Source organism: Hibiscus syriacus, unplaced genomic scaffold (assembly GCF_006381635.1).
Source record: "Hibiscus syriacus cultivar Baekdansim isolate YM2019G1 unplaced genomic scaffold, ASM638163v2 tig00110485_pilon, whole genome shotgun sequence".
Classification (NCBI taxonomy): domain Eukaryota; kingdom Viridiplantae; phylum Streptophyta; class Magnoliopsida; order Malvales; family Malvaceae; genus Hibiscus; species Hibiscus syriacus.
In genome coordinates this window covers 86,616-113,073 of record NW_024062760.1, presented here as the reverse complement: position 1 = coordinate 113,073, position 26,458 = coordinate 86,616, and the positions used below count along the sequence as shown (strand labels likewise).

At 33.2% G+C, this 26,458-nt stretch overlaps 2 protein-coding genes and 1 pseudogene across 2 annotated transcripts; all 3 read right to left on the bottom strand.

Annotated features, from left to right (window-relative positions):
* Positions 1 to 1,213: 1,213 nt before the first annotated feature.
* On the bottom strand, positions 1,214 to 2,152 carry LOC120129301 (annotated as a pseudogene).
* Positions 2,153 to 8,117: 5,965 nt separating this feature from the next.
* LOC120129293 (ankyrin repeat domain-containing protein 2B-like) lies at positions 8,118 to 11,204 on the bottom strand. The gene is made up of 9 exons (XM_039146830.1): positions 11,179 to 11,204; positions 11,039 to 11,081; positions 10,244 to 10,377; positions 9,563 to 9,775; positions 9,320 to 9,468; positions 9,003 to 9,171; positions 8,809 to 8,901; positions 8,527 to 8,666; positions 8,118 to 8,442 (listed from the first exon to the last, which is right to left on the bottom strand). The coding sequence occupies exons 2-9, from the start codon at positions 11,067 to 11,069 to the stop codon at positions 8,343 to 8,345; spliced, it is 1,029 nt and encodes a 342-aa protein (XP_039002761.1). The 5' UTR covers positions 11,070 to 11,081; positions 11,179 to 11,204; the 3' UTR covers positions 8,118 to 8,342.
* A 2,616-nt stretch (positions 11,205 to 13,820) lies between these two features.
* Positions 13,821 to 18,846, bottom strand: LOC120129300 (receptor-like protein 50). Its single transcript, XM_039146836.1, has 3 exons — positions 18,135 to 18,846; positions 17,550 to 17,786; positions 13,821 to 15,115 (listed from the first exon to the last, which is right to left on the bottom strand). The coding sequence occupies exons 1-3, from the start codon at positions 18,829 to 18,831 to the stop codon at positions 13,821 to 13,823; spliced, it is 2,229 nt and encodes a 742-aa protein (XP_039002767.1). The 5' UTR covers positions 18,832 to 18,846.
* Positions 18,847 to 26,458: the final 7,612 nt, after the last annotated feature.

Below are 26,458 nucleotides of genomic sequence, written 5' to 3'. Positions count from 1 at the left end.
GATAATTAAACTGTTGAACAACAAAACAAAAATAAAAGATATACTGTTGAGGTCATGGAGCGGTGTTGTTTACTTGTTTAATGTGTAAATTTTATCTAAAACTAAACCCAATCGAAATGAATTGTTTAACACTTGGCAGTCTTAATGGGCTTCAGCTCAAGCCCAACACTATAAAAGTCTATGAGTAAAATTTGCCTAATATGCTAGGTGGGTAAAAAATTTAGCCATTAAGTCATTTCTAATATTATTTTGGAATCTAAGGGGCTGTTTATTTACTTCAGAATGATTAAGCGTTGAATGATTCAAATACTGAATGATTCAGAGGCTTTGTATGAATTAGCTCTGAATGTGGCATGTTGTTTGATAATGGTTCTGAATCATTCAAAATGTACTTTGATGCTGTTCACGTGATGAATTTACCTAAATATTATTTTTATTCAAACTCATTACATCGAGATAATAATTTTTTATTAGAAATTTATCATATCGAAGTGATAAGTTTTAATAAAAATATATTTTATTATAATTCGTTATGCCCACCTGACAAGGTTCAAATCACCATAACAAATATCGTAATCCCCAAAATAAAAATTTCGACATTATATTAGGTTAAATAATTAACCTGCCTACCATACTGGGCCAATTTTACCAAGTCTATGCGCAAAGTTTCTTGTTCTAAAACAACTAGGCAATGACTTGTAATTATTTTTGTTAATTTCAAATCAGTAAAATTATATTTTTCTCAAAAATATATACAATGTTATTGTTTTAAAATTTTAAGAATTTTTTTTATGAGATGTGTAATTAATGTATTATGTCACTATTGGAACATGATACGTTGAATTATGTCATAATAAATTGGTGCATTATCTTAAATTTGACATAACGAATTATTACAATAGAAAATCTAATCATTATTCGAAAGATATTAAATTGGATTAAAGGATAATATTTGTATTGATATGTATTCTATACTAACATCTAATTAAATTTTATGTTACTCGATTCGATGATACCAATTTAACGAGTAGAATTATAAAATAGTTCCAAAATACTTTAAGCTCGAGTTCAAAATTTATTCCAGTTCGATTAGATGATAGTTTCGCTATTAATATAATAAAATATTGTCTAATACATGTTATATTAATATTTATATATTAAATTTTAAATTTTTATTAGCTTCTGTTTAAGTTATAGTATTATTTTTTTTCCATTATACTCTATTATATGGTATATTTGTTTTATTTCCAGCCGCATGCAACTCCTGATTACGTCCATTGCTCGGTGCTCCATCTTCTGTGGATATAGGGCTTTGGTCTTTTGCAGAAGTAACCTTTTTCAGTGCCTTTTGTAAAGCATTCATTGCCACATTGTAAACATGAATAGATTTTGCCCCTTCTTCGACGTATTTAAGAGCTTCTTGGCGTAGAATGTTAAGGACTCACAGGAATTATTTGGCAATTCGGAAGCATGTTCGTCCTGCACATCTCCAATTTTGGCATTTCTCGTCCATCGCTTTAATACATACTGAGAAGGCAGTGTAAGAACATTTTTTGCCCTGAAACTGCTAATATGTGCTGAATATTATCCCCGAATGTTCAAACATTCGGCAGCTGCAATTAGCTTTTATCTCAACAGAGGTGAAACTAACGGTGTGAGCTTTGTGCTCTTCCCCGAATTTGGCCACCCGATACGTTGTAACAGTTCCCGAGTCATCAATTTTAGTGGCAGGATTAGCAAGGGTCTCAACTAGCTCCTCTTGGAACTTCATGAATATTCTACGTGTATAGAGATTAGCCGCTTGTTTTTCCATGGGAGATGGGGTCTTAAGAACTGGTGGAGTGTTGGTGGTGTCGTATTCAGCCTTTAACTCTTTCTCGTGCCAATTTGCCAGGGCTTTCTCGTACTGTTTCATCAACATCTGTATGGTAGTTGATGCATTCACAAACCCTTCAGAGAATGAGTTTAAGCCTCCGTTTCTGTCGGATATAGAAAAGTCCCTAAAGAAGGTATCTCGCATGTAAACAGGGACCCACTGTTGCCGAGCATTGCACATTGACCGAAGCCATTCATTGTCCATGACAAAGTAACGTTCCGGAAGCGACAACCAAGATGATTCAAACTCATTTATCGTCTAGGTCTCATTAACACATTAAAGAATTAATAAAAATAAATTAAGCATTTTGAACCCAATGCTTAGAACTATGTTACTCTATTTTTTTTTCATTTTCCACAAGTATACATATGTCCATCGATACGAAGCCATAATCTTCTAATTACATTAAAAAAATTAAATATATTTGCATTTGACGATCACATTCGAGTCCAAAAACGATCAATGTTGTCCGAGCTCTACATCTTTAACCGGAGAAGAACCCTTCATCCGGTACTGGTTCGACAACAATTTAACATGATCCCAACCATGCTTCTCGATTGGCTCGGCCTTATCGGCCTCCACAGCCCAACTATATAGAACCATGCCGAGCACAGCAATGGCCATCCGCAGTAGATTTTTAAGTGTTAGCTCTGAATCAAAGAGCAGCCATCCCAATATCAGAACGAAGACCGTTTTCATGTGGCCTAAAACCTGGAATAAAACCGCTGAGAACCGTCCGATGCATAGATTTCACTTATATTGCAGAATACTGCTAAGGAGCATGATACTAGTGTGAATATCTGCACACCAAATCACCATTTTCATAACCACATCAGTATTTTCCTTATAAGTCTAAACACACATATAGAGCCCGAATTAGCAAGAACTTATATGGCCAAATTGTTTAATTTTAAATTTGATAGGGACCTAAAAGGTATTTTAATAAAAAGTAAAGGTGAAGACTTTATTTATCTAATTTTAAAATTAATAAAACCTTAAAGAATAATTAAACTAGAAGAATTAGAGTCTATATATATGTGTGTAAAAATGGGCATTTGATTTGAATTTGAAAGGTTTAAACCTAATTCCATTTGATTGGGTTAATTTTAAAAAAGAACTCAGGTTCAAATTAGATTGAGTTTTTTTAAGGGATGGGGTTAAATTGAATTTAGAACGACAAAAAACCTAATTTGACATATGATATTATTATAATTACTTCTTATATATTTAAGAATAATTATAATAATATTCATTTCAATCATATCATTATTTTACTTAATAAAAGTAAATATAGGACGGTCATATGCAAATTTTAATATAAAAAATCATATCAAATTTTGGGTTGGATTTGACCCACCCGAATAAAGTCAAGGGTGAGTGGAGAGATTTAACTTTAGAAGTAGGTTCAGATGGGTAAGAAATTCAACCTAAACCAACCCATATATATACACCTAGGATCCGAGAAGTTTCAAAGTGAAGATAGGTAGCGGGAGACAACATAGCGTCATCGAAGATCATATTAGAAGAAAATTATAAGTATGTTATTTGTTGTATTGTATAATGTTAGCATGTATTTAAAGAATTAAATGGTAGAAGCTCTGAACCCTTTTGTAAACTTTTGAGTTATATATGTAAATTATTTTGGTATGCTTAAAAATTATATATGAATTTTCCTCTATTTTTTTATATAATAAATGGTTTGAAAAGTCAATGTGACACCTCAAACTCGGATCCAGGTCGGATACTGTAACACCCCCAACCTGTACCCGACCCGGATACAAGTATGAGGTGTCACATTGACTTTTCAAACTTTGACTCTTGACGAACATCAAGGGAATTTTAAACTTTCATTAAAATAAAAGTTATTACTTTACATAAGTTGAACAAAACAAGACAAAATCGATCAAAGCATTCGTAACTAACACGTTTCTTACATGCCAAAACACTATATACCACAAAATACATACTTTATCAATTACTTCTGATCTGATCTTCTAGCAGTGATGTTGTCCTTGCCACTCTTATTTCTGTTCTTCTTGATTCTTGGTACCTACGTATAAATCACTTACACGCTAAGTCACAGACTTAGTGAGGCATAATATGAATATATAGATATAACAATGAATTCATGAACATGCATTCTTACCATTTGATCATGATATTTCAACTTGCATGCATCTATTACACTATAACATATATGATTATGACATGCACATATGAAGCTTATATTCTTATGCAAGTTTCACTTTAATTTATCTTTGGATTGCCCATGTACATTATTGAGAACAGAAGGTACGTGAGTACACTGAGGTTGTGCACAATTTTGTCACCACAGCTCGAATAAAATCCCGCTAGGGGCACTGAATATTTGTCCCGAATGACCACTATGTCCCCGAAGGACCACTGATAATCCCTCAACTCTTGGCATGCCAATTATACCTACAACTCTCATATTAAATAACATGGGCTTAATTATAAATACATTTCTCATTTTCATATCTCTTCTATCACTTTTCATATAAACACATAATTCACTTCAATTGTATACACATGATCACTTTCATTATTTCACATACATGAATGGATTCTCATATAATTGCATTCATTCATATAAGTTCATATTAAAGCATGGATGGTTTATGCATGAAATCACTATAACAATAATATATATATATATATGCATGTACATGAATGTAAAATAATAAATTCAACAATAAGAGATAGAATTATCGCAAGTCTTATCTCCGTACAACTATAAGAGATATGCACTCACCTTAGCCTTGCTTGCTTTGACTCGATCCTAATCCTTCGATTGTTCCGGAATAGGATTACACTCTAAATCTACATAATAATACATTGATACATATTAGTATACTAATTGATATATTATAATCTATCACTTCTTAGACTAAAAGAAAGGCTACTTTCATCTCTTAATTAAGGTAGGTATCGATACACTCTACAGTGTATCGATGCATCCCTTAACGTGTGTATCGATGCACTACCTATGCATCGGTACACAAATTACATTCGATGTTTTCATCTTAAGGGGGGTGTATCGATACACTCCTTATGCATCAATGCACTTATTGCATTCGATATTTTTATTTCCATTGAGAGTGCATCGGTACCCATTGAAGGTGTACCGATACACACAACCCATAAATTACATTTTGAGCACGAAAATCACTTCATTTTCAGCACAACACTTCATATTTCACCTCCTTTTATATTCCTAACTTTCATACACATACTTACACTATTTTCTACTCAATAATCACTTCTTTAAACTCAAAATTCCATCCTTTATATGGCATTAAAGAATCATACTCAAATATAAACATGTTCTAAATTCAACTTTAGCACTTCATATTCTTTAATTAGTTGATGACATGTCAAATCCAACTTCCAAATATAATTATAAACTCTATTTCAAGATTTCATTCAATAGCTCCAAATCTTTAATCTCTCCTAACTCCATCATCCTTTGATGTTAAGATAACTTAAGCTTTCCTTAAGCTTAATTATCATCCAATGATAATAAACCCATCTTAAATTCAACAAGAAATGAACTAACCATGAACTCACCTTTGATTTTGGACCTTCACGTACAAAGAAGAAGAGAGGAAAAGAGAACTCTGAAAACCTTGTTTTTGCTTCCTTCACTTCCACGTGTGGCTAATATATAACCCTTCTTCAATTTAATTATTTTACCGTCGAAATGACCATTTTTTCCTTCTATTCCTCCTTCTTTGAAATTTGATCCTACATAACATTTTTCATATAAGTCCTTAAACTATTCAATTATTCTACTTTAATCACCAAATTCCAAAACTTTACAATTTAGTCACTAACTCGGTATTGAGGATGTTACATATACGGGTTGGGGTGTTACACATATGAACTAGGTTGGTTTGGTAAACTTTCCGATGTAGAAATTTCGGATCTCACCCGAGGTAGGCTAGAGGGGTGTATGTCTCTGAGATGTAGCGAAACCCTTCGACCGCACCATGATGCCCACCTTTGTATGTATGTTTAGATTTGCATTTTCGTATGCAAATATTTACGTTAGAAAGGATGGTCATATAATGGACATAAATAGTATAGTTTGGTTATTAGTGTGGCATTGAGCTTATGAGCTCAGCGTTCAGAATTTGTTTCCGTGCGCAGGTTCTCAGGAGGAACGTTTATGGAGCTTATCATGTAGTCCGCATTCCAGACCGACATCGTCTTTTGAGTACGTCTTGGGTATATTTTTAGAGGGCATGTATTGTATATGGACTCTTTCATATTATAGTCGTATTGAAGTTTGAATTATTCTTTTAAAACATACGAATGTATATTTTGGGGCTACTATATTTGTAAACGTTGGCATTTTACTTTTATTTACTTTGGATGATTTTCAATGGATGTTTCAATTATTTAAGAAAATGAAAATTTTTGGGTTAACCACCTTACTGGTCTCATGTAGCGTAATAATCCATTGATCTTTGGATCGTAGTGAATTAGGACGTTACAAAACCAAATCAAAAATATCTTTCCCTAACCCCAAATCAGATCATGTGATCCTTATATTCAACCAAATCAGATTATGAATAAGCAGAGAACTTTATCCCCTGTTTCAATTTACCCATATATATATATAAGAGTTTGTAATATGTTGAGTTTACATACATTGTGAATATATAATTTTGGTTGCAGTGGTATTTTATGTTTTTAAAGTGACTGATATTATAAATAACATGTCCGAAGATTCGTAAACTATCAAGGGTGATACATCACATAATAGATTTTATTCCCATTTATTTATATCACTTTGTAGTTGAAAACATTGATGTTATAGAGATTTATTTTGAAGTTCAAAATTTTCTTTGTGGTTCATTTGGATAATTGATATGACTTGTGTTGTGAGTGAATTTCACCTAAGATTATTGTTCTAGCGGTATTTTGTTTCGGTTTTATTTTGCATACAGTTGTGGCATCTATCTTGACATAAATTTAATTAGTTATCATGATGGCAAAAACAATTTATTCATTTTTAGGAGTGCTTAGAACTGTTATGTTGCCATTATTTGGAGAAAAAGAAAGAATCGATAGTTTGGTGACTTGATATCATCTGTTGAGGATCTTTCGATTAATATGAAGAAAATTGTTTTGGTGAAGCTTTCAAGTATGCATGGTAAGGGCTGGGATGGTTTTGACTGGTCTGATTTTTTTGTGATCATGGGTAGGTTGATTGTTGCATTATTATTTGATAGAGTAGGTTATTTTCTTTTCACTTGTGCAGCTTGTTGGTGAGTTTGCATGTTGAATTGTGTAGGTGGTTTTGTTTGCAAATGAATTTACAGAGTTACCTAGAAAAAAGACATTTTATTTTTTCCATGTTACGATAAATATTTTTAATTAATAAAATTAATATTTATTCAATCAAATCTAAATTATGAAAAAAATTAATTAACAGTTAAAACATAAAGATAATATTAATAATATTATTGAATAAGAATATAAAAATTCTCAAATTTAAAAGAATATATTTATAATCAATGGGTATAAATACCTCATATTATCCATTTTATAGAAGAAAATGAATGAAGTTAATTTAATATGATGTACTTTGAAAAGTAAAATGTTATAATATATACAAAAAAAATTTGAAAATAATTTTGCAATAATAAAATTAACTTAATTAAAAACAAAAGATAAAAAAATTACACCGAAACAAATTTCATAAAAGGTTTTCAATAAAAATTACCGAATAATAAAAAATAAATTACACATCATCTAAACACCAGAAAATACTTTCCGGAATTCATCCTCCACAAATTATAATTTATTCTTCAAAAAACAAGTAGAGTGAAACAAACAGACCCTAAAATGTTAATCTAATTATATAAGGTTAGCTCAAGCCAAGTGTCTCCGTGAAAAAAAAATTATTATTATTCCTTAAAGACTCAAGCTCAAACATCATAGATGTCATATGTGTTAGCATTCAATGTTAAAGGATTGAGAGTTATCTTTGAACAAATATTGTCTTATATTTACACCAGATTAATAAAAGCAAATTATATAACGCTAATAAAAATTTCTATCAAACCATTGACCTGAAAAAATTCATAGTTAGACCCGTAAATTTTGCGTTGCTAATAGCAAAAATAGATGATTACTGATCAATGATAAGGTAAAAAATACAAGAGATACCCTTTCTGTCGGTCTCTTTAATTATTAATGATTTTGTGCTTTCACTCGGTTCTCTTGCAAGTGAAAATCTCTTGCAAATTGATCTTTTCCAACATTATCATTACAAATCTGAATTATAATATATAATTAAAAAAAAAGGACCCAGTCGAGCTTTGATCCCTACCCCAAACTTATCAAAGTAAATTTGTTTAATAACACAGTGAAATGACTGTAACATGCTAGACCCAAACATACATATGCCATATCCTTACCGGTGCCTCTTCTCAGCTCACAGGAAGGCGTCCTTTTCCAGCAACTTTACTACCTCGGGCTGATTGTTGAGCTTTGCCACATCGATCGGAGTCTTCCCGTCCATGTTTTGGAGAGTTCTGCAGTAAGAACAAAAGTTGCATTACATGGCAAAAAAAAGTCGATACGACATCAATGGTTTACAGTCAATTCACTTTACTTACACAGCGGCGCCGTTCTTCAGTAAAAGGGCCACACAGTCTTTCCGTCCATAACCAGCTGCATAATGGAGTGCAGTATTCTTGTTATGGTCCAAAGCATCCACTGCTGCTCCGGCTTCAAGAAGGATTTGAGCGCATTTCACCTAAAATAAAATTGGATGTGTATTAGCTTTACCCACCCAGATAACGGACATGATAATGGTATCTTGGGTAATGCAACAGTGTGTATGAGAGAGAGAGAGAGACATGAGAGAAAAAAGGGGTTCAGTTAGAAAATTATCTTACCTCACCATATCCACAGGAAAAATGCAGTGCTGTCCTTCCCTCTAAATCTTCTTCATCCTTGTCAGAACCGGAATCTAGTGCAGCTTTTAGACCCTAAGTCATAAATACACTCAAGATTTTAAAGATAATCTATCGAACGTAAAGGAAATATCGAACGTAAAGGAAATAAGTACAAAGTGTTCATTGAGCCATACCTCAACATCACCAACACTGGCACAATGATGTACAATAGATTCCTCCTCATTTCCTTCTTCATCACCTTCATCTGCAGCAGAGTTACCAGCAGAGGTGGCTGCATCTCCCGAACCAGTAAAATTCATTGCTTCACCTAACTTCTGCAGAACATCTTTATCATTCCAGTACCTAGACCAGAATGCTTTTGTTTATTAGTAATTTAGCAAAGAAATGGTCGAATGTAGATATCCTAAATGCATTTCAAAGAAGAAAATGTTATGCCAACATGCTTATGATATTATGATGCTCTTAATCTCCTAGTATTTCGATCAATCACCTCATCATTGCTGCGGGACCGCCATTCTCTATTTCTTCTAGAATATGTTTCAATGATGGATCTTCTTTGATTTTTGACATCCTTTCCTCAATCTGGTCTTTGTGTTGTGGATTAGTCAAACTCTCAAGCATGCTAGACATAGCTGGATCCTGAAGAAAGATGAAACTCAACTTCATCTACCATACATAAAATCAGCTAAAAAATCATAAATCCACTTACACTGGCAACTGGGAGCACATATACCTGCATCAATGCATTACCAAGGCGCTCAGCCATGGTCATAAACTGAGGATTCTGCATAACCTGCTGCATGGTTGAATAGTACTGCTGTGGATCGAACTGTGGAATACTCTCTTCTGCTGCAGCCCCTTGAAATGTTTTAGTGAGCTGCTCTGCCATTTGGTTAAATGAAGGATCTTTTGCTATCTGCTCAGCTAGTTCCTTGATGCTTGGATCCTAACCGAAATGGCCAAAAACCATAAGCCAAAATATTAAAATGCGTTGAGATATAAATTGTTACAGCCACCAAAGGGAGAATGAATATGAGATTAATGACAGACTCAAGTGCTAGAATAACAAAATTTAGAACCAAGCCTAATACAATCTAAAATGACCTGATCCAACCCAAACACCTAATAAATTGAACTTGATACTAAAAATTGCATTCATCCAAACTCAACCAGAAATTGAAACGGATCGAGACCTAAATGACCCAACCAAACTTATCTGTTTGTCGCAGCTACTGACACCACACTCTGGATATGTTTTGAGCCCCACAAAGCCAGATCGAACAAAATTTAATAACTCTATATAAGAGCAACCGCAGACTACTTTACAAGCTTTATCCAAGCTACAAGATCATCATTCAGTGAAACGGTTCATAACAATCCAAACAAGAATTAAAATAAAAGGAGAGAAGCTTACATTAAGAATGCCACTCATGGCTGAGAAATCAAACGGATTTGGTGGGGCAAACCCTGGTTCGGGCATAGTGGCAGGTGAAGCTACATCCTGTACTGGTTTTGAATCTCCACTGGAGCTTTTGCCAGAATTCTCATCTAAGAAAGACACGAAAAGCATAAAAAAAGAAACAAAATTCACAAACAAGCCAAATAGGTATTAACCAATGTTAATCCTCAACAGAAATGAAACTAGTCAATTCCAATCAACAAAATCCTTAACACAAATTATATAAGTACTAAACTTAGTACCACTAAAAGGAATACAATACAGTCACAAAGAACCAAGCAGTATTGACAATACCGACGATAACGAGGAAAGATAGCTTTCTTCTTTGAATTCGAAAACAATATCAATTCAACACCGAGACATAGTACTAAAACAGGAGTAATTAGAACAATATGCAACACTAAATTAAGTCATCTGCCCATTAAGAAATAATGAAACGGAGCTCCAATGGATCTCAGAATAAATTTGTACTACTAAAAGGAATACAATACACAAGTGCAAAGCAGTATGGAAAATAATGATGACAGTTCGCTTTCTTCTTCGGATTCGAAAACAATATCAATTCAGCACCAAAACATGGTACTAAAACAGGAGAGATTACAATAATCTGCAACACTAAATTGTCAACCGGCCGCCGATTAAGATATAATGAAACGGGACTCAAATAGATCTCAGAATAAACTACAAAATCCAATTCAAAACTGAAAGAAAAAACATAGAAAAAGAATCAGAGATTGGGCTGATCAGTACCAGTGGATTCCTTCTTCGAATTGGAAGCCATCGCAGCGAATAGCTGAATCGAACAATTGAACAAAAAAATAAAAAAATTAGCTGGAAATTAGAATTTCAAGAAATTAGCAGGTAATTAGAAGAATAGATTGGAATGAAACCTCTTGATTTTGAGGTTCTGGTTTCGGTGTAACCAAAGAAATGGAATAAATATATTAAAAAAAGGAGAAAGATAATATAAATAAGAGAATGAAAAGGCTTTGACTCTGGTGGGCTCTGGCAATTAGGGGTTAGAACCTAGAGATGAGTTGTTGCCGGGCCAGGTTTGAGATCCGAATTTTCTTGGTAAGATTTTCTTTAGTTTTAGGGTTAACTATAGCTTTGATAACTTTTATTTTATATTTATAAATTTTTCTCACAGATTTAAAAATTATGTTTTGATCATTTCTGGTACAACCACCAGTATCTGATCTATCGATCGACTATTTCGGATCAGGTTCGGTAAAGGAAATGATGACCCTCCCAACATTTGCTTCATTTGAAATCACCAGGATTCAAGCCTCTAACCTTGCCTAAGAGATCTAATGTATCATCTCACTAGATCAACTGGTTATTGGTTAGTCATTTATGTTATTAATATTACATTTAAATCGTTGAGTTGTTATCTCATTATAGTTTGATGACGTGATACGTCAGTTAAAAGAGCTAACTTTTAATTTGAACCCTAAACTTTATATATAATATTAATTTAAACTTAAATTTTAGATAAATATTATTTTAACTCCTAAAATTTAAATAAAATATCAAATTGACCTATAAATTCGACCAAATTCTCCTTTCATCGATTGTCACTTATCACTATTATCCTTTGAACTTTAGATGAAATATCAATTTGACCTCTAAATTTTTATATAACATCCTCGCGTTATATATATATATATATATATTAAAATTTATCATATTTAATATTTATAAATATTAAAAATATATATTAATATTATAAACATAACAAAAAAAATCTTAACATATGCAGATTTATATTTTGGATCTCCTTATTCTTAAAGAAATATTAATGATATATTTATTATTATGATTTAATTATAATGAAAACCGTTGGGTTGTAAGCTAGATTTATTTAGTTTTGGAATATATATATATATATATATATATATATATATTAAAATTTATCATATTTAATATTTATAAATATTAAAAATATATATTAATATTATAAACATAACAAAAAAAATCTTAACATATGCAGATTTATATTTTGGATCTCCTTATTCTTAAAGAAATATTAATGATATATTTATTATTATGATTTAATTATAATGAAAACCGTTGGGTTGTAAGCTAGATTTATTTAGTTTGGAGTATTTTTCGATTAAACAAATGTAAAATTTGTGTTCAAAATATAAAAAATGAGTTAATTGAAAGTTTTGAGGTCCAATAGTTAGTGGACAACACCGATCGACAATGACTAGCAACAATGGTGGTGAGTAGTGATCGATGACGGGAGACTTTGGTTGAATTCATGGTTAAAATGATATTTTATTTAAAGTTTATGGGTGAAAATGATATTTCAATTAAATTTTAGAATCAATTTAGCCCATCATACCATATTACTGTCGCTGCCACTACCAAGACCAGCCGACATCTCTATCATTGACTTCTAACTCTCGTTGCCTTCTCTTTTTGAGCTAAATCATCATCACTTCGAATCAAATTTATAAAATTTTAACTTGAAGTTAATTCGAATCAAAATTTTTGAGTTGATTCGAGTTGAAAAAATTAAATTTTTGAGTCAAATCGAATTGAATTTTACTCACCGCTACCAATGGTGAGGAGAGAGAACCTCTATAATCCAGATTCGAGGAAGAACTTGATGCTAGAGATCCTTTTCCTGAAATGCAAGCATCGGCCAAAGATAGAAAAGGGAGGGAAAATACGGTTCAATGCTCGAGATCCGGAATAAATTCCTCTCAATTTTGGAAAGAGAAAAGAAGCTATTAAAAAGAGCAAGTCGAAAATGGAAAGTGAAAAGAAAGTAGTGACCGACGTATTATCTCTATCAGACTTTGGTATATTAATAGGAGAAAAGTGAAGCCCACATAAATTTGATGCGTATTTATAAATTTGCTGTGTATGTATTGGGATATGGAAAATATTGCTCAATTTACTGTCTGATTATTCTCTTAGTTCCTTACATAAATTCGTTGCCTAATAGAAAGCTCTACTTCTCAGAACATTGCTTTACGTTTCCTGGTGAAAGTTGAAGCCCACATCAAGCATAGCACTCGGAGGAAAAACACGACACATAGTCACCTTTCTATTAGACTTATTAATCTAATAATGACTGCCTATTTCTCTCAGGCTTCAGACTTAGCCACCTCCACATTCTTAGCATCAAAAACCACCGTCTTCGGGTTTTTTTTTTAAAGTATCCACCGTCTCGCCTTCGTTTGATCAATCATACGACCGGCAAAGAGTATAGATTGAAGGCCATTGGAGATGCCGGTCCGGTCATTGAGGCTGGAGGGATCTTTGCACATGCAAGGAAAACAGGAATGATTCCATCTCAGTCAAACTAAAATTAATTTTAGTTTTACTCAAGGTTTATGTATGCGGTTAGTGTATCAAATATTAATTCATAAATAATCATGTTCATGTCGTGATTTATGGAGTTTAAAATAAACTAAGGCCTTAAATTATCAAAAACTTATTGGATGTCATGCATAAAACTAGAATACATGGAAACTTTTGTGAAAAAGTTCCTGGAAGGAACCCTATAGCTGCAGTTCTAATTCCTTCTCCGTCCATTTCGATGGATCCTTGTTCTACTTCTCTTTTGTGGGTTTCGCTTGATCATCTTCGCTAGCCAACGAGGTCTCCCTGTTGTGAAAAATACGTACCCCATGCTCAATCCAAAAACTAGTCCACATCCATAACCCATTGCTGTGATACTCCAAAACAGTGCCGTTTCAGATTCATGATCTTCAGCAATTGTTGATGGAGGTGATTCCGATCCCACATCGTTGCCGCATTTCTTTGACAATGGAAATCCGCATAGTCCGGAGTTACCATCGAAGGAATCATTCGAGAAAGTATCGAAATGACTTGCTTGTGGTATAGGCCCCTCAAGATTGTTCTGAGAAAGATTCAGTGCACCAAGAAACGATAAGTCAGTTAACTGCTTCGGAATTCTTCCTTGGAGCTTGTTTGACGAGAGATCTAATGACTCGAGTGCTGCCATTTTCCCGAGTGATGTTGGGATGTTACCTGTTAAGCTGTTATGGGAGAAGTTGAGCACTATCAGCGAGTTAAGTTCTCCGACTGCTTCAGGAATCGGTCCTTGGAAATGGTTGCACGAAAAATCAATGACTGTGAGAATAGTTAAAATTCTCTCAAGCTTCATCTCCAATCCTTTCATTGTTACAATTGTAGAATCATGGTAATATCTTATTACGTAATATTGAGAATAATAACTATCCCCCATATAACTTGGACCGGTCTTGTTTTCCTGAATATCTCTCATTGCTTTGAAATGATGAAAGAGTGCAGGCGAAAGCCGACCAGTGAACTCATTAAGAGAGAGATCAATCATTCGCAGACTGCTGAAGGAAAACGTGGCATTAAAATCTTGTATGCCACCATGGAATCTATTAGATCGAAGAACAAGAACATGCAGATTCGGAAGCCAGCCTAACCAATACGGAAATGTGTCGATCAAGCCGTTGTTTCCTAAATCTAAAACTTCCAGCCTTTTGCAGTTACTCAAAGAGCGTGGAATTGATCCTTCAAGTTGGTTCCCATTCAGGTTAAGACTTCTCAATATGCCACCTTCAGGGTATACCGGTGGGATTTTGCCAACGAAGTTATTCATTCTCAGATCCAAAACTGAGAGATAACTAAAATTGCCAAGGCAGCTTGGAATAACTCCACCCAACTTATTCATGGACAAGTCAAGTATAACAAGAGAACTCGAATTGCAGATTGTAGAAGGTATTTCTCCAACCAAATCATTGTCTGAGATGAAGATGTGAAGTGGATTCGATTGAAGGTCGAGAGTCGGTAGATACTTCCCATGAACTCGCTCTACACTTGTGAAGTTCATAAGAAAAGTTCAAGGTGATCAGGTAAATAGAAAATCTTCATAATAGTAAGAGTTAATTGCACCACATGTCCTCAAAGTATGACCCTCATTTTAAATTGGTCACTAAACTTTTAAATATTCTAATTTCATGCTAAACTGTGATTATCATTCTAAATTAGTCCTAAACTGATGAACATTTCAATTTCATCCCCAAACTATGACATTCATTCTAAATTAGTCCCCTAAACTTTTTGAACATTCCAATTTTATCCAAACTATACATATATACTAATCACATTGATTGTTAAGCCAAGCAATATTATTATATGTTTGAAAAACAAAAATTAGGTTAAATTATGGTTGAAATTAATTCATATCCGAATGAATCTAGGGATGGAATTGGAATATTCAAAAGTTTGGGGACCAATTTAGAAAGAGGGTCATAATTTAGGGATAAAATTAGAATGTTCAAAAGTTTAAGGACTTATTTAGAATGAGAGTAGTATTTTGGGGATGAAATTAGAATATTCAAAAGTTTAGGGACCAATTTAAAATAAAGGTCATAGTTTAGGGACATGTGATGCAATTAACTCTAATAATAAAGTACGAAAATAAGCTATAATTCTTTTATTTAATTCAATTGTAGTATATAAGGTGGCGTTTAGTTCGCTGGAATCGCTTGGAATTGGTGTGAATTAGAATCCAATTTCACCACTTTCCCATGTTTGGTTCAAGTTTTCCAAGTGAATTAGAATCTATCATGGCTTCACTTTCCATTAAATGAGGGAAAGTGAATTCCATCCAAGAATAGATGGAATTTAATTCCCTTGTTGGAGGGAATTGAAATTTGACCATACTACCCTCTTTAATCTTTTGGTAACTTATTCATATATTGAATAAAATCATTTTTTTATTATTTTGGATCGGGTTTCTAATTCATATATTCGGGTCGGGTGAAACTTTATTTTGGTCGGGTCGGGTCGGTTTTTTTAAGTGTGATATTCAGGTCGGGTCGAGTTTGGGTTTAGGGTGAAAAATACCCGTCCCGAAAATATATATAATTTTATCCTTATATATTTAGGAATAATTACAATAATACCCCTTTATATATAATTTTTTTAATTAAGTCACTGTTTTTATTGAATAAAAATATTTTTTTATTTCGGATCGGGTCGGATTTCTAATTCATATATTCGGGTCGGGTCGGGTGAAACTTTATTTTGTTCGGGTCGGGTCGGATTTTTTAAGTGTGATATTTAGGTTGAGTCGGGTCGGATTCGGGTTTAGGGTGAAAAAATCGGACCCGACCCGAAAAAAATATAATTTTACATTATATATTTAGGAATAATTACAATAATACCCCTCTATATATAATTTTTTTCAATTAAGTCAATGCTTTTATTGAATAAAAATAATTTTTTTTATTTCGTGACATGTCGGGTCGAGTTTCTAATTCATATATTGAATAAAAATAGTTTTTGGTATATTTTTTTTGTAACTAATTAACATACTCCGATTGGAATGTATCGAAGTATTGTTCTATCTTTTGGTAACTTATTAACATATTTTGATTGCGATGATTTTAACTTATGATATTTATTAGTATGATTTTTATAATTTATTGAAATGAATAATCAATCAATAAAATAAAAATTTAATATTTTTTAATTTTTTATAATATATTACTACATGTAAGTTGTAAAACAAACTAAAATAAAGCAAAAAAAATAAGAAGGGCAATTCTGTCATTTTATATTATTAAAATCAAATTCATCTGATATGTCTGCGAACCAAACAGAATATGGAATTGGATTCTAATTCCACTTCCTGCCAGCCAAACAGAATATAGAATTGGATTCTAATTCTACTTCCTGCCAACCAAACAGAATATGGAATTAGATTCCAATTCCTGACATATTTCAATTCCTGACATATTTTAATTACTTCACTGATTCCAATTCTCTCATAAACATTCCAACGAACCAAACGCCACCTAAGATCCCTTCTACTTACATATTTTTTTTAATTTATTAAAAAATATATTTAGTAGGATGCTAATAAATATATAATTAGATCAAATAAATTTGTTCACGTTATAGAAATATTTTACTTTGAAAGGCTATAAAGCATTGGTCTATGTTCTTGGAAATAAAAACTTTCAAATTTTAAGAAAGAGGTTCACATAAATTAACTTTAATTCATATTATTAAATTTATTTATGTCAATGAATAATATAAAAATATGTTGAGAAACAAGCGAACAGAATTAAATGAAATGTTTTTGGAAAGGGCGTAGAAGTCGAGGGAGAACACGTACCTTTAAAATTGTCGTCAGATAGATCGAGCATTGTTGAATTAAAAATACTTTTTGGAATGAACCCGGAAAATTGGTTTGCTGACAATAGTAGAACTTGAAGGTTGTAGCATCGACCTATACTTGACGGTATATCACCAGATAATTTATTCATATTTAAATGAAGCCTTTGAAGCTTGGGAAGATTGTTACATAGACCATCGGGCAAACTATTTGATAAACTATTGTTGGCTAAAGAAATAAACTTTAGAGAAGATATGTTGAAGATAGAACTCGGAATTCGACCCGAAAGACTTTTCATTGCTTGGATATTTAACACCTCTAAATTAACGAGATTGTCAATTTCACGAGGAATTTCACCTGTAAACAAAGTTGAAGCATCGATTTATTAATCACATCCAACGCTAACAGAACAACTTGACATGTTATTATATTTTTGAAAAATAAAATAAAATTTGGGTTAAACTATACGTAGATGAAATTGGAAGATTCAAAAGTTTGTTGACCAATTTAAAATGGTAGTCATAATTTGATGATGAAAATGAAATATTCAAAAACTTAGAATGAGAGTTGAGGATGAAAATGAAACATTAAAATATTTTGAGATTGATTTAGAAGGATGGTCATAGTTTAGAGATGTATCATGTAATTAACTTAAAAAAGATACTAACGTGGTTAAACTAAATATACAAAAAGAAAACTGCGTACCTTGTAGGTTGTTAAATCCCAAATATAATTCTTTGAGTCGTATCAGATTTCCAACGCATCTTGGAATGATCCCAGTGAATTTATTAAACGAGAGTTGTAAAATTTGAAGGTTGCTGCATTTATCTATGTTTAGTGGAATATTACCAGATAATTCATTCCCATCCAAGTAAAGTCGTTCAAGTTCGGGAAGATGGTGACATAGATCATCGGGTAAACTTCCGAAAAGACTATTGTCGTCAAGAGAAATCTCTTTCAAGGAGGAAATCTTGAAGATGAAAAATGGAATTCGACCAAACAGTTGATTTGATCCCAGATCCAAGATCTCCAGATCCGACATGTTGACAAGTGTTTGAAAGATTTCCCCGTTAAGATCGTTGTAGCTTAATCGAAGGAGCCTCAAACGATGCAACTGCCCCAATTCTATAGGCAGGTGGCCGTAGAAATTGTTGCTGCTCAAGTCGAGAGAGCGCAGAAATGAAAGATGCCCAAGGTGTGGAGGGATAGTACCCTTAAGATCCATGTTTGAAAGGTTCAAAGCAGTAACTCTTTCATGGATGACACCACAAGAAACACCGACCCATTTGCAAACCGAGCTGGACGACGTCCAATTGGTTGTCAACGCATTTCGAGGATCCTCGATGCGATCTTTGAATTGCAGAAGTGCAAATCCGTCGGTTGTGAGATTCTTACTGCTCATAGCTAAGCAAACTATGAAGCAATGCAACCACAAAACAAGAAGAATATGAAAGCAAGTGGTGATGTTCATGATTTTGAGATGAAATAAGTCGATTGAAAAAAAAGGGTAGTGGAATTGATAAAAAGTGGTTGATGATGAAGAAAATCCCAGATAGCATGCTTAAATAGGTTTAAAAGTCTTTGCACAATTCTCTGATTTAGAATTTACTGCAAGTACAACTTTAATGGAATATTTTATTTTCTGATTGGCATTTATCGTTAATTTTCACCAATTTAACGATACAAAATACATTTTAAACAAAATAATTTTATTATATTCTATTTTCCCATTATCATAATGTCCATAATTTTTATTTTGACTAATTTTAATTTAATTAATTAATTCCTTAAGTTGTTTATGTTATTGATAAGATAATATCATATTAAGTAAATAATTAAAGGAAAAGAAGTTGCTTATATATAGGATATGAATGGAATCCTGGTGTTATTTGTCGACATGTCTACTGGATTTACGACCGGTTGTCTCTTATCTTTCTAACGGTTCTTGAATCGCATCAATTTGATATTGGGAACTCAATATACGTTCATTTTAGTGAAGACAATACATACATAATTTCTTATACGAGATTAATACGAGTTTTTATAAATATTATGAATTTTAATATTTTTATTGATTATTTATAATATAATTTAATATAGGATGATCCATTATATTTTAGGGTTATTCTTATTATTTTATTAAGAATTAAGGTAGAATTAAAATAATTATATTTAGTTTATTGTTATTAGGAATTAGGATAGTATTGTTATTGCTATTTTTATTATCATTTTCAAGCATTATGCATATTACAACAAGGACTCATTCACCCCTATATAAAGGAGGCTCCTCCCACCATTGTAAACACATCTTTTATTGAATACAATACATTGAGAGTTTATCTTTGCAAGTGTTGATTACTTGTGCCTTCGAAGCTTCTTTTCATTAAGTTCTTTTCAAGTTCTTGGCAAGAGAGATCTTCACACTCCAGTTTGCCTCTTCATTGCGATTAGGAGGACTGGTTAGAGCTGTCATAACCATTTTTTTAAAACAATTAAGTTTAAAAACAATTATGACTATATTTGAAAAATTGTCGATTTTGAATTAGTTTGAATTAAATTGAATAGGAGTCGTCATCGACCTTTGAGCTAGGTAGATCGAATAACTAAAAAATATCTTTTAAAACAATTTTAAGGAAAAATCGTTTTTTAAGACAAAAATTGGCACGCGTTTACCAAAATCCAATTTAATGGGTCTGAGAGTTGATTATGTGTGGGGAATGATTAGTATTCTCACAACGCCCAAAATTGGTACTTAGTCGCTTACACATCGTCGTAAATGGTGGAAAAATATAAATTAAATATAAAGTTAGAATATGATCCATTTATCGAACATTGATTAATTTGTTTCGAATTATTTATTACTGAAAACTCTTTAACTTGAAAAGAAATCTCGAGATAAGCAATCATCCATCGAAAAAGTTGTCTCGTCTATTTCTTATCCGTAAAAGAATATTCCCTCCTCATTGTTATCCAAGATCGCAAATCAAACATAAGTTATTGATAATTTCATAAACAACATGACATACTATTTTAAGAAGAAAACATTGCCATTAAACTAAAACAAAAAGAATGAATTAAAAAATAAATTCGATCACTTTTAAATTCGCCTATCGTTCGAATGTCATATTGAATCACACTACTTCGATCAAGCAATGCTTTTCACGCCCATTCTACGAAGAGTGTTCTTTAAAGTATTCTAATAAACCACTAATAAATATCAAATAAAAAATACACATAATATCACCAAAAGAGTAATTCCTAAATATTACTAAAATAAATAAGAAAGAATGAAATCATAAAGGTAAACATTATGTAAACATACAAGGTTAAAAACATTGAATGAATATATATCTACAAATACAACGGATTAAAAATAAAGACTAATCATGCTTAATAAAAAGGGTTAAAAATATTAAATAGATATATACACATATAATTTGATATAATATATATACTTACATAAAAATATATATAAATATACATTCATGATAAAAATAAAAATAAAAAGAAACTAAATTATACAATAATTTCATGAAGTAAAAAATCACAGAAACATAACAGCGAGGACCTAATGAGCAATAAACCCAAAGCACTAAGGCATTAAAGATGGTGACTAAAATGAATGCGAGGCAAAACATATGCTTCAATACATAAAATACTCGATTTTATACATTCGTAAATATTAAGGACTATAATCAAATATTATGTAAAATCAAAGGTCCCAAGTCTAAATATGAACAAATATTATACCCAAATTATAGGGACTGAAATAAAACATAAAATAAAAGAAGAAACCGAAATGGAATGATGAAACTTTCATTAAGTGACCAAAACACAAATGTTACAAAGATGGAACCCTCCCTGCATGATTAGCCCATGCGCTAAACGCATGGCTTTTCCCGTTCTACACGACGTCGTTTCGTGTTTAATATATATAACACAATCAAAGGCAAAAACCGACCATCGTTTCATTTGCTTTGCTTTCTCAACCGAGGGAAGAGAGAGAGTTTTCAAACTCTCTCAACTCTCCCATCAAGGAAGAGGAAGGCCGCCACCGCGGGTGGCACTTCACGACGACTCAAGGCGGTTCATGGTGGCCGGGGAGACCCAAACACCCTCAAGAGATTCATCCCCCGCCCTCAACCCGAAAACCACCTCCATTTTGCCTAAAAAAACAACCTAGACCCTTAGATATAAGCCTTTACCTTTCAAAAAACTTGAAACTCTGACAACCCTTGGGCTTTCCGACGTTCCTCTGACCAAGGTATGTTTCTCCTTCTATTTTTCTTTTTTCCTTTGGTTGTTTCCAGATTTTTCCTCTATGTGGGTTTTGTGTTTTCTTTTTTCTTTCGAGTTTTCTCTCTCTTTTTCTCACTGAAAAGCCCCCTGAAAAATATCATCCCCCTCATTTTTATATCCCCTCGTTGATTTTTGTGTGATGGCTTCTGTTTTTCGAGATAATAGGGCATGAGTGCCCTATCATTGCTTCTAACAGAGCCACGATTTCCTCGGGATATCATTTGTTTTTTATTGCTTTTGATTTGGTCTCCTTATATTTTTTGATTGTTGATGGACTGTTTTGACTAATGTGAGTAGTTTTTGTCACTGTTCAGCCAGATTTATTGATGGCGACGACAAAGGCGGTCGGTGAGGGTGAGGCTCGGCTTGAGCAGCAGCTAGTGATACATTAAGGCTAGAAAACCCTAATCCCTAGAGTGATCTGGACCATTGGATGAGTCCAGATCCAAGTGCTATGAGTGAAGTAGCGCTGCGGCAGAGAAGGAAACCCTAGTCGGGTCGGGTTCTCCTGTTGGATTTGGACGGATCAGATCGGGTGATCCATCACAGTGGGTCGATTTCCTGTTGGGTCAGGGTTGTATGTAGTCACTTTGGGCCTGTAAAAAATGTAATAATAATATTAATAATAATAGTAGTAGTAATAATAATAATGATGATGATAATAATAATATTAATAATAATTGAATAGGACCCGGATAAAAACGGGTGTCTACAAGAGCCATTTATCGAGTTTGTCTTTTCATTGTGATTAGGAGGGTTTGATAGGACAGTTATACATCTATCCCCATTTTCACAATTCCATTATCTTCCCCTTCCATTCAAATCTTTTCGCTTCCATACGAGTAACATTCATTCATCTGCTACCGCATACCTATCAAGTTGTTTATATATAGGATATGACCGACTTACATTTTTTCTTGGTAGATAATTTCATATAAAATTTGAATAAATCTATCTTAATTATATGTTTCGCTAAAAACCACTCTAATACTAAACGGAAAAAAACAAGACAAACATTCAACAACAAAAAAACTAGACTACCAAATAGACAAGGCAAGCAATGATACCTGAAAACAATCTACCAAACAAAACTTGCACAACCACACAAACAATCCCTCAAAGTTGAACTTACTGCCTAAGTAGTCTACGGAAACAACCAACCCCTACGTTGATAAACTGGAGGTAAGCAGTTTAGATTTAATTAAATTTTATAATATATAAATAAATAATTTTCAGCTAACAGTAAAACAACACCTCTTTTTATCCTAATCTTAAATCTCAAACCCAAAATCATAAACTCTAAGGTCTAATCCTAAAAATATTATTTTTACTGTGAGTTAAAAAATATTTATTTATGAGTCATAAATTTTAATTAAATATAAGTTATCTATTCATTGACTATAAATTAATATAAAATTTATTAATTTTAATTTTTATCCTAATCTAATGACTATCAATTAAGTTGAGAAAGAGAAAAAGAATACCCATAATTATTATCAAAATACCAACCAACCGATACATAGGCTTTTCGACCTAAATATCACCCTATTTTTCTAATATTCCCGATGTAACACCGTTTTCCAATATTTTCCAAAGTAACACCCATTCGACTGATGTGGAAGGAAGACGCGTTTCAGGGGAAGCTCCTTTCAACTGGTGTGGCGCCACGGTAGAAAGAGCGTTTTAGGGGCATGCCTTTAGAAAGCTCTTTTGGGGGAACGCATTTTTCACCTGGTGTAACCCCCTAGACCCGGCCTATGCGTTTCGACTAAGTCTAGTAGATCACATTATGATTATTAAAGACATTTTTCGCAACCGTTATTCCATCAATATAAAATCACATTATAAATAACATGAAATTATAAACAAATTATACTATCAAAATCCAACTCGTAAAATATAGTACAAATAAATAATAATTTAATTTAAAACATGTCTTCAAATTCAAAATCACAATAAACCGAGCAGTATTAGCAAAAGAGTTATCATTATAAAATCCGATATTTTAAAATAAGGTCCATGTCACCAAAATAAAGTCAACTTGCCAGATAAAAACATTACAATCTGATTTACTTCAAGAGATATGTTGATCCTCCAAGTGCTCGAACCAAGGTATCTAACCAACAATATCTGAAAGGGGGAAAACATTTTCAAAATGTGAGCTAGGCTCAGTGTGTCCCAACATTTCCATAAAATCACAATAGGTACAAATCATAGTCCAGTAATCTTACAAATTCGTAAAAGAGTTTAACTTTTTGAAAATCATAGTTTAAACCCTTTTCTGGTACACCATCAGTAGTTCCCAAAATTATTTTCCATATAGCTTACTTTATGCACATAGCAAAAAGAAAGCCGACTTAAGGATAGGCTCTGAAGCTTGTATCCTTAAGCCCAAGTCAATAAGTCCATATAGCTTACCCTAGCACACAGCAAAGGAAAGCCGACCTAATGAAACATCTTGGGGCCCTCAAGAGTCACATTAGGCCCAGTTAGCTTGATCAGAGCTATTCCATCGTAATTCAATTCCAAAATTCAATTGCACCGTGACATAAATTCCATAAATCCAAAAACATGGTAATCATATACCATTTCAAAACAAAAATTAGATAGCAGCCATATTCCATAAATTGTCACATTAAATTGGTGCATCCATAAAACAATAACCAATGAATTCGGTGTACCACATATTAAAACCAATAAAATAGTTCAATAATAAGTAGGGAACACACCTCGACAATAGATTCAAATAACAAATCTACTGATTGCTGGTTTCACCACGCTCTGCTACAGTTTTCGAACGGGTGAATACTGGCACATGTGGTTTAACTGATCTAGAAGAGCTGGGTCGAGCTGTCGAACGATCCGGAGAGTCTCTTGTACCTTCAAACAATAATATTTATCAGTCTCAAATCCTATTTAATTGTTCAAAGCTAAACTTCTTAAGTATATAAGCATTTTTCGGGTTTGACTATCAATTTGAGGTATTTCGAGTCTGAATTTGGCCAAACGGATTGTGGAATCGGAATCAGGGCGTCGAAAAACATAAAGTATGACTTTTCAAAAATTCAAATTCTTGGTCAAAGTCAAAGTCAACCACTTTGACCGTAGATTTGGAGACCTTCGGATTCGAATTTGACAAAACGGACCACGGAAACGGATTCGGCACGTCGAAAACTATCAGGATAGGTATACTCGGAAAAGATTAACGGTCGTTTAATGCTCGGTCAAAGCCATTTTAAGTTTTGGTCAAAGAAAGTCAACAGTCAACGGTCAACGGTCGGGTCGGGTCGGGTCAACGGTCGGGTCGGGTCGGGTCAACGGTCGGGTCGGGTCAGACCGGTCAAACCGGTCAAACCGGTTCAAACCGGTTCGAACTGGTCAAACCGGTTAAACCGGTTTCCAGCAGCCACTCGCCCTGCGGCGGCGCGTGAGGCGTCCTCCGGGGCCCTAAAAATCCCGAAAAAATTTCTAAAAATATTTTGAGCGATTTCAAGATACTTACAACGATCGGTTCAAATTTTTGAACGGCGGAGAGCTCGATTTCAAATCGGCCGTCCTCACGCGCCGCCGTCTACGGCGGACAAGGTTGACACCGGTGAACTTGGAACGACACAAGGAACACGATGGTGCGGGAGGTGTCGTAAACGGAGCAACGATCAGCGGTGAATTTAAGATTTCCTCGGCGATAGAGCTAACAAAACCGTCGCTACTTTGACTGGAAATTCCCGACGTTTGGCCGCGTTTCACTTCAATTAATTTGAAGGGTTTGTTCCTCGCTCGATGATGAACACAACGGTGGTTTCAAAACAACGATCGGAATTCGGACGGCGTTTGGATCGGACTTGAAAATGGAGGTGTGAGAGGAAGAAAATTGAAGAAAAGCTTTTGTGTTTTCTGATTGAAATCAGAAAACACGTTAGTTATAACAAACTTGCCGACACTTTTAGGGGAAATTCAGGGCTTGGTCCCTGAATTTCCTTTACTTTAAAAATGGCATACAAGTTTTCATAAATTATACTTTAGTCACTTAATTTCACCCATTTTCACAATTTACCTCCAATTTCAATTAAATATTATTTTGAAAATCGGGTTGTTACACCTGGTTTTGAATTAGGGTTTTGATTTAAGGTTTAAGGTTAAAGGTGATAGTGGTTTAGGGTTATTAAAATTTGATAGTTTATTAGGTAAAGGGTTTTGGTTATGATTTAAGAATGGTCAAAGGTATTTTTTAATTTTTTATTTAAGTTAGAGTGATTTATGTTAAAATGGTATAGGGTTTGTTAAGGTAAAAGTGGTAAAGGATTTTGTAGGTTAAAGTGGTTAAGGATTTTGTAGGTTAAAGTGGTTTAGGGTTTTTAAGGTGAGAGTGATCATGGGTTGTGCAGATTAAACTGGTTTAGGGTAAGGTTCGATTAAAATGAAAAATGCTAATCACTTGAAGTAAGTGGTAAGCAGGAAATTTATATAGAAAATACACATACATTGGTAAATTATAGAAAATGCAATTACATTGAAATATTAGAAACAAAGACATACATTGAAATAGAAAATACAATTACATAAGTAAGGGTTAACGACTAAGTGATAATAAAAGTGTTGGACATTTTTTCCTATTGTGGCCAATGTTTCTATAATGCCTACATCTTTTTTGTTCTGTTGATCTCTCCCGAATATCCATATCACAATGAATTCGAGTGAATTTTGGACGACCTAAGTCCCTCAATAGCAAC